The 15,385-nt window shown below is 33.6% G+C and overlaps 1 protein-coding gene across 1 annotated transcript; it reads right to left on the bottom strand.

Annotated features, from left to right (window-relative positions):
• Positions 1 to 5,086: 5,086 nt before the first annotated feature.
• Positions 5,087 to 8,654, bottom strand: LOC129287080 (tonoplast dicarboxylate transporter). The gene is made up of 6 exons (XM_054923235.1): positions 8,135 to 8,654; positions 7,161 to 7,638; positions 6,765 to 6,808; positions 6,594 to 6,689; positions 5,521 to 6,034; positions 5,087 to 5,414 (listed from the first exon to the last, which is right to left on the bottom strand). The coding sequence occupies exons 1-6, from the start codon at positions 8,573 to 8,575 to the stop codon at positions 5,338 to 5,340; spliced, it is 1,650 nt and encodes a 549-aa protein (XP_054779210.1). The 5' UTR covers positions 8,576 to 8,654; the 3' UTR covers positions 5,087 to 5,337.
• Between the last annotated feature and the right edge of the window lie 6,731 nt (positions 8,655 to 15,385).

The following is a 15,385-nucleotide window of genomic DNA, read 5'->3' as shown; positions in this document are numbered from 1 at the left end:
GGCCTTTATAAGGCTCTGGGATATAATGGCTTTTTTTCAATCTTCTTTAGAGGAAACAGGGAAATTGTGGGGGAATCTTTCTATTAATTTATTACATAATTTTTTCAATGTAAGATTTCTGTTAAGGAAGCTAATAAGACTCTTATCTCTTTAATCTCTAAAAGATAATACAGAGTTGGTTAGTCACGTTAGACTAATCTCTCTCTATACTATCCACTATAAGTGTATTGCAAAAATTCTAAATCAGCAGTTGAAAGGATACATAGATTCAATCATATCACCCTTTTAGACCAGTTTTGTCCTTGGCTGTCAGATTCAAGATAATATAATAATTGGATAGGAAATCTTGCACATTATGAAGAAATCCAAGAGAAAAATGGGCCTCTTTGCGATGAAAATTGATCTTGAAAAAGCATAGGATCACATAAGGTAGGATTTTCTCCAACAAGTTTTGCTTGAAGCTAGTATGAGTTCTGATTTTACCTCCTTAGTCATGAATTGCATTACAATTATCTCATATAATGTTTTATGGAATGGGAATCAATATGATTTCTTTACCCCTCAAAGAGGTCTTTGACAGAGAAACCCAATTTCACCTTTTTTGTTTGTTTTGTGTATGGATGAACTATCTTTTTTGATTAGTGATGCAATTGAAGCTGGTTAATGGCAACACATTCGCATAAGCAAGCGTGATCCTTCAATTTCCCTTTGATGTTTTCAGATGATTTGCTTTTATTTGGTGAGTCTATGAAGAAACAAGCTTCAATTATGATGAAATGCCTTATAGATTTCTGCTATGCTTCAAGAGAAAAAGTGAATTTATCAAAATCTTTAATTTTCTTCTCTAAAAATGTTAGTACTGAAATGAAGGGCAAGATTAAAAGAATAGTGAGAATGAAAATTTTTACAAATATAGATAGATACCTTAGCTTTCCTCTTTCAGATGACCTAGAAATAAGTTTCACTATATTATTGAGAGAGTGAAGACCAAAGTAACAAGCTAGAAGTCAAACTATCTCTCTATAATAGGGAAAGTTATCCTGAGCAAATCTATGCTCAATGCAATCCCTTTGTACCCTATGCAAGTTGCCAAAGTACTTGTCTCCCTCTATAATGCGATAGAAAAAATACAAAGAAGTTTCATTTGGAGAAGCTCACATTTTAAGGGCTTTCACCCAATTAGCTAGAAAAAGGTATTACTTCTTAAATCTTATGGAGGCCTTAGGTTCAAAAAACTATCCTCAATTAACAAAGCTTGCTGTATAAAGCTTGCCTGGAATCTTGTTTACGATATTAAAGGCCTTTGGACTGACATGCTATAGAAAAAATATATGCTTAGATTTGAGGAGAACTTGTTAAATTCTACTAAAAGGGTTCTCCTTTGAGGAAGTTTATATGTCAACATAAAGATTTTATTGAAGAGTGAACTAGATGCAACTCAAGGATAGAGAATTTATTTGTTTCTTTAAGGACCAGTGGCTGTTTCTAAACAAAAAAAATCAAAAGATATGGTGATTAAACCACTTTCTACAAAGGAATTAAAGTCCAAAGTTATAGAATAGACACACTTTGGCCCCTGGGATTTTATCTCCCTATCTCTCATTATGTCTAATGAGGTTCTTTCTAAACTTATCTCTACTATGCCCCCTTCTCAATTTGCTGGTAGTGATACTATGCTTTGGAATGGCACCTCTAGTGGGTCTTTTACTTTTAAAAGTGATTATTTTATGGTTGAGAAACCACCTCTAGATTTATTTGATCCTAATTTTAAATTAACTTAGAAATGGAAGGGGGCTGAAAGAATCCATCTCTTCATTTGGCTTTCTTAGCACAATAGACTCCCAATAAATAAGTAGCATTCTTCATGGCCTAGGAGTTCTCCTTTGTGTTCTTGATGTGAGGCAGTGGAAGAAGATATTTTGCATATTCTTAGAGACTGCATTTATTCTTGTCAGATATGGTGTAAGTTGTTACCTCATAATCACTATGTTACTTTCTTTGCTTTGGATCTGAAAGATTGGATGGCTAACAATCTTAAAGCTTCATTCTCAAAAGTCTCATCTAACTGGAACTTAATCTAGGGTGTTGTAATCTGAAAACTTTAGAAGTAGAGAAATGGCTTTACATTTCAGCAAGATTTCCAAAAATCAGGTGATCCTATTGCAAATTTACTTTTGACTTGGAAATCCTTTGTGATGAATGAAAATTCTTCATTCCATGTTTATGGAGTTGCTAATTCAATTGATAAATGGCACCATCCTTCACAAGGATGGGAAAAATTCAATGCTGACAGTGCAATCTCTACTAACTCAAACAAAGTTGGATGTAGAGGAGTGCTTAGGGATAGCAATGGTACTTGGATAGTGGGATTCTCTATATCTATTAGTCAGTCTAGTTCTTTTGAAGCTGAAGAATGGGCTATTTTTAAGAGCCTTCATTTGGCTTGGATATGGGCTTCAAGAAAATTTTGATTGAATCTGACTCAAAAGAATTGATGGATTTAATTAATGATTATCCTTAACAACCATATAGTGGAAGCCCAGTCTTCTTGGAGATCCAATATCTACTCAAATGTAGCTTGAGTGTTTGTGTTAATTTTGTTCCTCGTGAGGAAAACATGATAGCAAACTCCCTAGCAAAATTTGGCATTTTCAATTCCGCTCTTTTTGATTTGGCTCCCCCATTTTCGAGGGACTTAGCGCAAAAGGATTGTATGGGATCAAAATTCCCTGAATTTTCTTAATTTCTTTGTATTTGGGCTCTGCCTCCTTCTATCTATCAAAAAATAAATAAATTTGTGAGGGCTCAAAAGTTGAGATGGAAACTTTTTTTTTTTTTTAAGTGGAGAAAAAGAATCATGTTCTTTTGACGAAAAGGAATGTAAAAAGTACAGAAATGAGCTTAATTACCATTTTTTATTTTTTTTAAATAAAAAGACAAGCATTAACTACATGAAATTATAAGGGCGATTGAATCTTCAATCTCACTTATAAGAGAGTTTCTATGCACTAGGTTACAGGATTATTAGTATGCATATACCATTTCATTACACAAAATGCCCCCTCTTGAATGCCCAGGCATATAGAGACAATGGACCACTCCGCTCCTCAAGCATGAATTTCATTTATTTGATATAAAATTTTATTATTTCTTTAAAATTATTCCATTCATTTAGTATTACATTATAACGTAATTTTATTTAATTTACATCCTTAATAAGTTAGCTAATGATACTTAAAATTACACACTTTTTCATATTTATCTTTATTTAATAATTTGCCTCAATTAGAAAATATTATTAATTACACCTCTAATTAATGGCATATTTGAAAAAATTGTATTAATTATACCTTGAAAAAACCTAAAATAATGCCTGCCTTATAATGTTGAACGAATATAGTACATGTATTTTGTCTTGTTTCTTGCGGGCCAAATTTGTCTTCATACTTTAACTTGATTCTATTTAAATTTACTTTATTCGATTTTATTTATAAGTAATTTTTAACATATTTTATCAAAATAAAAAAAATTTTTAAAACTTATTTTCTATGCCTTAATGGAGGCAAAAAGAGAAACTTGTAATAAAAAATAATAACAGAACTTATAAATAGGATAAAAAATTCTTCAATATTTATTTTTATATTAGAAAATTATATTAAAATAATTATCAATACAATTTAATTTAGTTATTAATAAATTTTATGATAATTATTTCTAATTATAATTTTTTTCATTTTATATTTATAAATAGGGCGGAGGGAGTTGGCTGTGGATTGAGAGGCACACTTGAAAGGCTTGGGAATGAGAGGCTCACTGTTCAAGCGAGTGTGAGTGTGGCCGGGAGTGAGAACATTAGAGACCACATATTCATGCCTTGTGGGGTCCCCTTGTTTCATTCAATTTCGGTTGGGATATCCTACATTCATTCCTACTTATGCCGTTTCAAACATTTTGGATCCCAATTCTTTATTTTACTCCATCTCATTTTTATCACGGACCTATATTCCAGTGACTAGTCTCATTTAAGGAGGGGAAAAACCAATGTCTTCCAAATTTGAACAGATAAAAGATTATTAAAAATAATTGAACTTAAAAACTTCAAATACATTAAATCTGAATTGATCATATTGAACGTTTACTATCCATATCTCATTTCAAGAATAAGAACGTCATTAGAGCCATGGCTTGGCAGCAAACATTGGCTTGAAAGATATGTTGGACTGCAGGTATGGTTTACATGAACATGTTCAACCTATAAATCGTATTCAGCTCAATCTCATATGGCAGCTGACTAGAGTGAAGCAGGGGATGAATGCACATGCTTAAATAATTTGCTGATGGAACCTTTATTCATTTGTTCGTGGTTTTGAAGTGTTGGGTCCCCTGCTCTGCCTTTACCCCTCCAACCACTTCCATTATTCGTGGTCCCAAAAATTACAACCCATCATTCTAGTTTAGTCAGGGTTTGCGCATCCACGACTGTAACACAACCTCCCATAATGTTCTAGTCTTTTAGATATCTTGGATCAAGTGACTCAGAGAGAGAGAGAGAGGAATAAACTTGTGTTTGGACAATGTGACTTGGACAAACACATGAATCTTAAACTGATAAACTCATAAATTTTAAACTCACATTCCTACTTTACTCAATTTTATCTTCTCCAAATCATAATATAAAACATCTTTTATAAATTTTACTTGATTTAAAATATAAAATATTAAATAATTTTTATATTTATTTTTTAATTATACCCTTACTTACTTTATTACTCTTTTTAAACAAAAATTATGTATTAAAATTTTAATTACTATGATCAATACTTTTATATAGAGTATTTAATGAGAGTATGAATATAAATAAATATTTTTAAGAATTTAATGTTTCAACTAACATTATTCATGAACTATAAATTAATTAATCATGATTTATATTGTGATTCAGGAGTATAACATCAGTTCATAATGACTAATTAGTAATCTCCAATTATAAACCGTCCCTACTTTATCAGTCAAACGTAAATTTAATTATTCACTGTGTTCCTTACTAACAAAAAGGGCAAGATATAACTCAATGAACAAAACGACATCTAATGAATAGCACTATACCTATAAAACACTTTTCATTCATTCATTCAAAAAATACAACAAAGCAGATGGATGAACATCTTAGCTGATATATATGGTATAACACAGGATGGTATTTTTACTTTCCTGAACCTGGCTGTATATATAATGCCAATGCCACTCCACACTTTGAGTTTGTCTTCATCTCTTGGATAAAGAATGCTCCGTGAAAATGACCAAGGATTTTGGAGGCAAGGAAAACAAAAAACAAAATCAAGTCCGCAACAACCAGCGAGAGTCTATGATCTTGTTCCTCTGATTATCATCAGCTGTTCCAAACACAATAGCTCCTGCAATGCCCAAAAAACAGAGCGATCACCTTCCAGTTCATGTTCCTCAGTTTCTCAAACAGAAAAAAGGGGCAGAGATGGGAGGCATTAAAAAAGGACAAAATACCTAACGTAGGCATGAGCAAGGAGAGGACAGCGATACCGGCAACCTTAAGAGGGACACCGATCTTGAGCATGTCTTTGATCTCGATGTAACCGGTGGCGAAACCAACGACGTTGGAGGGGGTGGATGTCGGAAGCCAGTAGGCGAACTCGGTGGCCATGGCGCCTGGGACCATCATCAGGAGGGGGTGCACGTGCATGGTGCGTGCGATGTGGTACAGCAGCGGGATCAGCAGCGTGGCTGTGGCGTCGTTGGAGGTGATGAACTCAGTGATGATGCTGCTCATCAGGCTCACCAGTGGAGCTATGGCCCAAAACGGTGCGTTTTCCAGGAAGCTCAGGCTGCGGGACAGCACATCGGCTAAGCCGCTCGACTGGACGCCGTCGGCTAAGGCGAAGCCAGCTCCCAGAAGTAAGATCAGCTTCCACGGCAGCTTCTTGCACTCGTTCCAGTCCATTAGCTTCTCTCCCTCTCCCTTCCTGTTTGGTATTATGAACAACAACACTGCCACCAGGACCTGCATTGTCTCATATCGTACCAAACAATATTGTCATGTGACAAACTCAAGTTGTAAGGGTCAAATGTAAGAAGTAAGATTCGAATTTTCCTATAAGAAATATGGGACAGCCTTTTCCTCCCATTTGATTCGGAAACAGCCCCAACCAGATAGAAACTACCCCAGGTAGGACTAATTTATTGTGTGCATTATCATTGTTTGGATGGCGACAGAAATAATTGAAATTGAAAGTATTCCAAAAGCCATGTTCAGCTCACGAAAAAGATTGACGGTGATTATTATTAATTTAATGTCGGGGAGAAAAATATATATCGCGGCTCGTGTTTGAGAATTGAGAGTGTGAAAGCGTTACGACTCTTGATAGAAAATTTGATCTTGAAATATTGTGTGATGCTGTTTTAAAAGGCTCGGGACAAGGAAGAGGATTAGAACAAAAGAACAGTTTCAAAATAAAAATGGAGTGAAAACCATAGTATTGAAAACCGATATAATCCAACCGCTTGAATTAGTAATCAGCGTGTTAACTGTTTTAATTAGACATTTAGGATAAAGAACTCACACTGACGCTGCCATCTCCAACAAGACCATTAAAGAGAGCTCCCCATCCAGGAATGTCGTCTGTGATCCTCCTTGTCATCCATAGTACTATCAGCAGCTGCATTTATTCTCTTAAATTAATTATCACTTGCTTCATCTCAAAAATAAGGACATTGTAAATTTCAAAACCCACCCCAAACACACTCAGCACCATCTTCTCAGCAAAACTCATCGGACCTGCAATTCCCCATTCCAGTCTCGATTAGTCCTTAAAATAGCTACATCCAATGTCAATTTTAACTTCCGGACATCTCTTAATATTTTTGAAATATATAATCATTTTTTTAAAAAAATTAAGATTTTCTATGCGGCAATCAGATTAAGATTCAAAACAGATAGGTATTGGGAATTAATTAATATTTTAAAGACAACAAATGCATGCAAACAAGTTTTGCTTGTCTGTAGATTCTAGCCTAGACTTTTCTCCCTTTTGTTTTGAAAAAAAAAAAATACATTTTCCTTCTTTCTGTGGCTAGAAAATGAGCACAGATGGAGAGAATGAATGATTCGTAAGTAAGAAGGGACCTACCCAAGGCTTCCAGGTCCCTCTTCAGGTGGGCTTTCTCCAAATACGGAGCCAAAGCCCGACCCGAACCCCGTGGGATGTAGAGCAGGCACAGGATCGACCAGAAGGCGAACAGGAGGAGAACGGCCACAGGGAATCCAAAGAAGAACCAATTGTTGAAGCTGATGGGCTTACTTCCCGGGGCCAGGCTCTTCCACATCCCCACCAGTATCAGGTTCACACCTGTCCCCGTCAGCGTGCTGGTCCCTCCGATCGGCGTCGCGTACACCACCGCCAGCACCACCGCCCTGCAGAACTTGTTCACCACTCGCGACTGCTCTTCCTTCGCAGGCATCCGCTGCAGGATCCCCGTCGCCACCGGCATCATCATCACCGCCGACGCCACGTTGTGCATCCACATGCTCACGAAGAATGTCGTCGCGCAGAGACCGAATAACAGTAGTGGTGGATTCAGAGGATCGCCGCAGAACATCATGGTCACCTGTACCGCCACGTCATTACCCACATCCAATTATTGCCTTCTCTATCACTTGCGTAAGCATCCACTCATGATGGTCCGCCGTCGCGAAATTTATCTCTCGCCTCTTGTTTTCCTTTTTTTCCATTTCAATTTATAAATTTGCTATACACGGCACAGGCCAATAATTTATTGTCCAGTGAAAAATCCCAGGATAAGAATGAGGGAAAAACAACCAATCCACAGCCCCCAACATTCTCCATCATTCACCATGCTTTACTCGAAAATGTTCGATTCCAGTCATATTCAAATTCAAAATTTGTTTTTAAAAAACCATGATCTCTGAAATATGAACCAAATAACTTGAGCGATTATATATAGTTACCGGAAACAGATAGATCTCTGAAGATATTTGAACTTCAGGATACTAAGTTCTCATTTTTTTTTATGAGTAAATTGCAGAGAAGATGATGAATTTAAGCTGAAACGAAGCCGGAAACTGAAGAAAAGATAAACTCACATTCAAGGCCAATCTTCTGTGGACGTTGTAGCGCTCGACGGCGAGGGCGAGAATGAAGCTTCCGAGAACAAGCGTAATCACGTCGTCCATGTACGAGTGAGCCACGTTATCGGCCGAAGCTATTCCGAAGAGAGGGAACAGAAAGAGTGGGCACATGGAGGTCACCGGAAGCGGCACCGCCTCCGTCACCCACCACGTGAACACCCACGCGAACACGGCCAGCATCTTCCCGCTGTTATCTTTACCTCCGTTCAGCTTGACGAACAAGGCGATGAGCAGGGACAGTAAGGGACCCAATATTACAAAGAAATTTTTTAGCGTGAAAATGGATTTCACACCGCACTTTGTTCGTTGGATCGGTCCGTGAAGTGGAAGAAGTGGGGACTTCAGATCGTCAGGACCCACCGGCGGTGGCGGCGGAGGAGTGTGCTCTCCGGTCATATTGGAAGTCTGGAGAGCGAAATAACGGAGGTTGAGTTTGGTTTCTTTGTTTCTGAAATTTTCGGGCAAGTAGGAAGGAGGGATGAGCAAATTTGCTTTTTATAGGAGGGGGATGGTTAATTGTTGCAAATATATATATATATATATATATATAAATACTCGCCTAGTACAGTAATGATTTTTCCCCCCAAATTATGCTGCTAAATGTTTGCATTAATTTACATTGAAAAAAAAAAACTTTATTTAAAATTCGAACCCAAGGAAGCAAGTACTAATCATATATGTCTCTTCAATTGTAATTCATTTGTTCATCCAAAAAAAAAAATTGTAATTCATTTGACATGTGCAGACAAGAAATAAAATGATAGACACGTGGATTTTAAGACAATCATTTTGACTCGGTCAGTCGAGGAGGAGTAATTGTGTCACGACTTACGATTGAACGTACAATTCATTTGCAACTTTGTTTCTGTTTCTTTCTTGTTTCTGTGTTTCTTTCTCCCTTTAGTGCCATGGCGATCAGCAATTTGGCTATCAAGATGAGGTTTATTGGACCTGATCTATTCAATGACTATCAAAACTGTCATAAAAACTTTGGGTTTCTTTGAAAAAATGACAGATAAATGTTCAAAATAGGCAAGTGACAGGATAGAATCACAAAATAAAATAAACAAACTAAAAATTTTAAATACTTGTTTTTCATCTTTTTGTAGCAAAAGTATATCTTTGATCCGTACGAAATGATAGGAAGCGAAGTTGTTAAAACATAGATTAAAGTTATTAACAATAAAAATAAAATTATTAATATAAAAAGCATACTTTATTTTTTTTATGACTAAACTAACAAATATGCTTTTTGTATTAATAAATGTACATTTATTATTAACAACATTGATTTAAACATTGACAATTGTGCTTTCTATTGTTGTTTTACTTAGGGTCAGAAATGTAATTTCACAAGAATTGCGTTAAATAAGTTCCTATGGCTTCAAACTAATTTATCACATTTCCTAATATTTATTTTTCATTTGCCTTTTTTGATGGGATGTTTTTGTCATTCTTTTTTTTTTAAACGTTAAAAAATTTAGGTTTAATCCTCTTACGAAATGCAGCATATGATTTAAGATTAAATGCATTATCAACTACTCAGCTCTTCATATCTTTGAAAAATTTTTATATACGTTGTTTATAATTTATCCAATATCAATATGCTATATTAAATGATAGTAAATATAAATTTATTTTGTCATTGATAACGATAGGTAAAGAAAAGACAGTAAAAAAATAAAAAAAAAAGCATTGAAAATAATAACATATAAGATTTTATTATGTCAACTTCTTATAATATAAGGCATTGGGTACGTGCAAGAATTTATAGTTTTGGAATCTCATTGTTATGTATTTGGAAAAGAAATAAGTACATGATATAAATGCCGGGGGGTGTGTGTCATTATATTAAGAAAAAAGAAAACAAAATAAAAGAAACGTATTTTTGGCCTCTAAGTGAATTGTGGGGCAGGATTGGGTGATTTTAGACTAAATTGGCGTGCTCAACACGTTATTGTGGTTCATGTGAGCAATATTTTGATTGCCACGTATGTTTTCAATCAGCACGGGATCTATCAAGTTGGCTTCTAAACTTAAAATTTTGACATTTGACTGCGATTATATTTCAACAATTGACTACTCTGCGTTCATTTCAAAGATTCACGTTAAGCAATTCTTTATTCATTTACAAACATTATATTTATTATCTTAAAATCAGCGGGTCAATAAATATTACATGCACGTAGATGAAAGAGTTTTTGTCGAGGATGGATTAAGGGAAAATCACATTCAATATCTCCTCAAGAAATCTATTAGTAAATAAAGATTGATAACAAGTCCATTTAAAGAAAAATAAATTTATATTCTCATTTTAATAATAATTTATTTTATATTAATTTTTATTCATGAATAAATTTTTTGAGTGATTTTTAGATATAATTCTCTCATGAATTAATTATATTGACATTTGATACCGAGATCATTTATCCTTATAAAATGCACTATTTGGGTTGAGTTGAATGTTATTGTCAGGCCGACCAAACAATTTAAAACACATCTGATATGAAGCCTAAATTAGGACTGTCGTCACCCAAAAAATAAGTCAATAAATAAATAACTGGCCGATTTTGCCCCTGGGCCAATTTAGAAGGCAGGCACAAGGACCCACAAAATTAAAGAAAAAGTTGAGCGCCACCTACCTATTTCACCGCAATGGAGTCTCTCTATTTTTTATTATCATTTTCTCTTTACTTCTTAATTATAATTGCTAAAATTATTACATTCAGTAAATTTGCTTTAAATATAATTTTGATAAATAGTCATGATTAAAAGCTTGAGGAAAAAATATCAAAAAAAAATAGAGAAACTCCTCCCCCGTGTTTCAAAGTCTCAAAGCAGTCCGCAAGAATAATGCAGGGAACAATTACTTAAAGTATCGGCAACTTTTCCCTCCAAGCCAAAATATATAACATGTTCCTCCTTTGTAATTTGCGTCAGATTACGCAAATGTTTTTAAATTTTTGTATAAATTAAAATTATTTTAAAAAATTAATTTTAATAAAAAAACTAAAATTAAAATTATATTTAATGTTTTAGATTTTTAAAATTTAAATCTCTCATTTAAAAATATAAAGTATTTTTTGAAGGGTCAGAAGTTAAAAGTTGGATGTTGGATGTTAAAAAATATATATTTTTTAATATTTCAAGGTATAATTAATATATTTTTTTAATATTTGTATTGAATAACTCACTTTATATTTATTTTAAAATAAAATATTCTACTAAATAGTAAGGGTAAATATGAAAAGATTGTATTAATTTAAGATAATTAAATAATTTGTTGAAGGCAAAATTCAATTAAAAATACATTACATTTTTAAACTAAAACATTATAAATATTTTTTGTATATTATGTGAAAATAAAATAAATTAATATTTATATTTCTATGTTCTAAAAACTAAAAAAATTCTAATATTAGACTAGGAATAAAAAATATAATTCATAGAAGTTATTAAAGAACTCAAAAGCTATACTTGTTTTTTCATGTCTTTTAAAAAAAATGATACAATTCAACTTTCATTATTCTCTTCCATTTCTCTTAAATCATGTTGATTAATGTTTTCATACATTGCACGGATATAAAATCTAATTCACTTTTTATAAAGAAAAGTTAGTTAAAACTTTAAATTTTTAAAAATATGTATATCTTTCTAATTTTATCCTGATTAAATATTCTATTTAAGTGATTTTATAGTAACAATTAAAATTTCAATGCATTATTTTTTTCAAAAAGAATAATAAATAGAATAGGGGTACGGTTAAAAAAATAATTATAAAAATTATTTAATTCCTTATATTTTAAACCAAGCAAGTTTTTTAGAAGATAAATATTATAGTTCGAAGGGAGTAATTCATAATTTTAAAAAAAGTTAGTTGAAAACTAATTCTTTTAAAAAAATTATATATTTTTTAATTACACTCTCATTAAAAGTCCTATATAAATGTCTTAATAATGATAATTAAAATTTTAATGAATTATTTTTTAAAAAAAATGATAAATAAAATGGAGGGTGTGAGTAAAAAAAACCATTCAATGCCCTGTTATTTTAAAGAAAAAATTATCTATAGGTCTTGTGGAGCATATTTATTCAAAAATAAGTTTTACAAAACTTAACAATCATAACCAAGTCTTTTAGGACCTAAATATAATTTGAAATTGAAATGCATGATCCATGATGTTGAAAAACTAGTAGAGACTTCCTTTGGTCTCAAAATCTCAATCAGCGCAAGGTGCACCTTACCTCTTGGGATATGCTTACTAAAGCCAACGATAAAGGTGGTCTTAGAATCTAAGACATTAGCATGCAGAATTTGGTTTTCATTGTGAAAATTTATTGGGGTCTTCTATGCCACCATAATAAATTGTGGGTTTAATGCCTCCGTGCTAAGTATGGTTGCAAAAATGGGACCATCTGCATTATCAAAAAGAAAGTCATCTCATCTTGTCTCTTGGCAAGGTATCACTTCCACTTGGGATAAATTCTAGCTAGGTATTGGCAAAAAGTTGTAGAGTAGCCTTAATACTAAATTTTGGTAGGATCAATGTTCCCTCCTTGACAAGCCCTTGGCCCACTACCTCACTGTGAATTGGGATAGGATTGACAACCAAGCCTCTGAATGGTTTTTGGAATGTTCATGCTTGGAATAATTTTCCCCCACGTTAGGTCATTCAGAAACTTCTGTGTTTCAAGCAACCTAATGGCAATGAATCCGATTGTTTTTGCTGGAGATCGACTTTAGATCACAATTTCCATATAAATTCTACTTAGAATTTCATAAAGAAGCAATAGCATCATACCCTTGATCTTGTTTGGAGGAAAATCTAGAAATTGCCTGTTTTTGAAAAGGTGAAACACTTCATGTGGCTCATTTACTGTGAGCGGCTACCTACCAACTCTTTTTAGAGCCAAGAGAGGAATCTTTAACAATTACCTTTACCTATTTAATTGTGACGGTGAGGAGACTATCACTCATATTTTGCGAGACTACTATTTTGCAAGGGAGGTTTGGAGTGCTCTGATTTGACCTGACTATTATTCAAATATTTTCTCCGGTAATTTATAGGTTTTGCTCAAATAGAATGCCCAACATTAATGTGGCAGGAAGATATACAATAAATGGCCCTAGATGTGACATCTCCTTTTGCTAATCATACTTGACCAACCAAACTCATGGTAATTAAAAGATTAATTCATTTAGTATATTACCAAATTTTAATTTCAAATCAAGAGATCCTGAGTTTTCATGAGTTGAAAAGAGTCAAATTCATTCCTTAACTCTTAAACTAGAGTAAAATTAAATTATGAAAGCATAGAATACCTTAGAGAAGTAAAAAAATTGAAAATAGTTGAAAAACAACTTATTTGTTATAAAACATGGCAGTGTACCATGGTTTATACACACTGTGTCACAGTGTGCCGCTCTCTATGTTGCGGACTACAGCTCACGCACCAATGCACCACGACATGTTGCACATTTTATGACAACAAAATTGAGCAACTTTTGACGCACCTCAATTTTTCTTTTATTGTCTGAATGATATGATCTAGATATTTACAAAAAACTCTTTTTATAAACTAATTAATGGAACAAGTTTCACTTTTAAAATAAGTCATACCAGGAAGTTGGTCATCTAAACTCATTTTTAACATTTTTTACAACTTTCACACAAAAAAAGGTGTCCAAAACCAATAAGATGTGCCAAAAGCTACTCCTAATAGCCAGATCATATCCATTAGACCTACGACTATGAGTACAACACATCTCATGCACAAAATTACCAGTATAATATAAAATCACTCCTCAACCTCGTTTGTTAAAAATAGCAGGGGGAGGTAATTTCCATTGTATTGCATTCAAAATCAATCATAAAATATTTATAACAACTCTACTACACTTGTACTTGTATTTTGGCTTTATCAATATAATTAACAACAACAACAACAACAAGCCTTTATCCCATTAGGTGGGATCGGCTACATGATTGCAAGACGCCATTGTGCTCTATCATTTATCAAGCTTTTAGGAATATTATTAATTAAGAGATCGCGTTCAACAACTTCCAAGAGTATTCTCTTAGGCCTTCCTCTACCTCTCTTAATCGGACTCAAAGTTATATGTTCCACTCTTCTTACTGGTGCCTCCCTTGGTCTTCTTTGTACATGCCCAAACCATCTCAACCGATTTTCTATCATTTTTTCCTCAATAGGTGCCACCCTCACTTTTTCGCGTACGTGCTCATTTCGAATTTTATCTTTACATGTATGTCCGCACATCCATCGTAACATTCTCATCTCTGTTGCTCCAACTTTATGCTCTTGGCTTTATCAATATAATTAATTCATCATATTATTTAGGACCCAAAATACAATTTAGACTATTTAAACAACTTTATAGTGCAAGTGTGACAAAATGCATCTTATAATTGATAATGATATTCTACTACACAAAATAAACATATATTTGAGGCATACAGTAGGAATATACTAATTCCTAAGCCTCTTGACCTTTCTTCCTCTCAGCACGAAAGCTAGAACTTGTAAAATGTTAAATGAAAGGAGTGAGTCTAGCCATTTAGTAACCAAAGTAAAACCTACCCTATGCAGTTATATATCAATTGTAATTAAACACATGCATATAAAACAAAGTTCTTAAAACATGCTTTTACATATATCATGATGTATAATTACTCAGTTAGTTCATTTTCATCTTAAAACATGGTACATTGTCACAAGACACTTGTATAGGTGATTGTAACCTGATATATCAATACGAATTGCCACAACTTAAACATATGACATGTCATATAATTTCATGAGCAATGATCAACTAACCTTATATTTTTCTTATTTTCTCCAACTAAAACGTGATTTATAACATCAAATAAGGCTTCATCCATGTGACTGAACTATCTAAGCTCACCAATTATGAGGTATGACCTAGTCAAATATCACATAACTTACTCTTAAACCATGGCTTCCCTCACTCTCGAATCTCTGGGGTTTCGTATACCTTAAACTAATTTCCTCAATAAACTGATGGAGATAGCTAGGTTTTAGTCCCTCAACAAACTATAAAACAGTCTCTCAACAAATAGTAGGATAAGGTTATACCCTCGTGCACCAAAAGGCAGCCTAAATACTATATGAATTTTTAACTATTTTCAATCCCTAGGCCAAACTCCCATCCCTTGATCATGCCAT

The sequence above is a fragment of the Prosopis cineraria genome, unplaced genomic scaffold, assembly GCF_029017545.1.
Source record: "Prosopis cineraria cultivar Desert tree isolate PC_DT_omini unplaced genomic scaffold, ASM2901754v1 PC11, whole genome shotgun sequence".
Classification (NCBI taxonomy): Eukaryota; Viridiplantae; Streptophyta; class Magnoliopsida; order Fabales; family Fabaceae; genus Prosopis; species Prosopis cineraria.
This window is presented reverse-complemented; position numbering and strand designations above follow the sequence as displayed.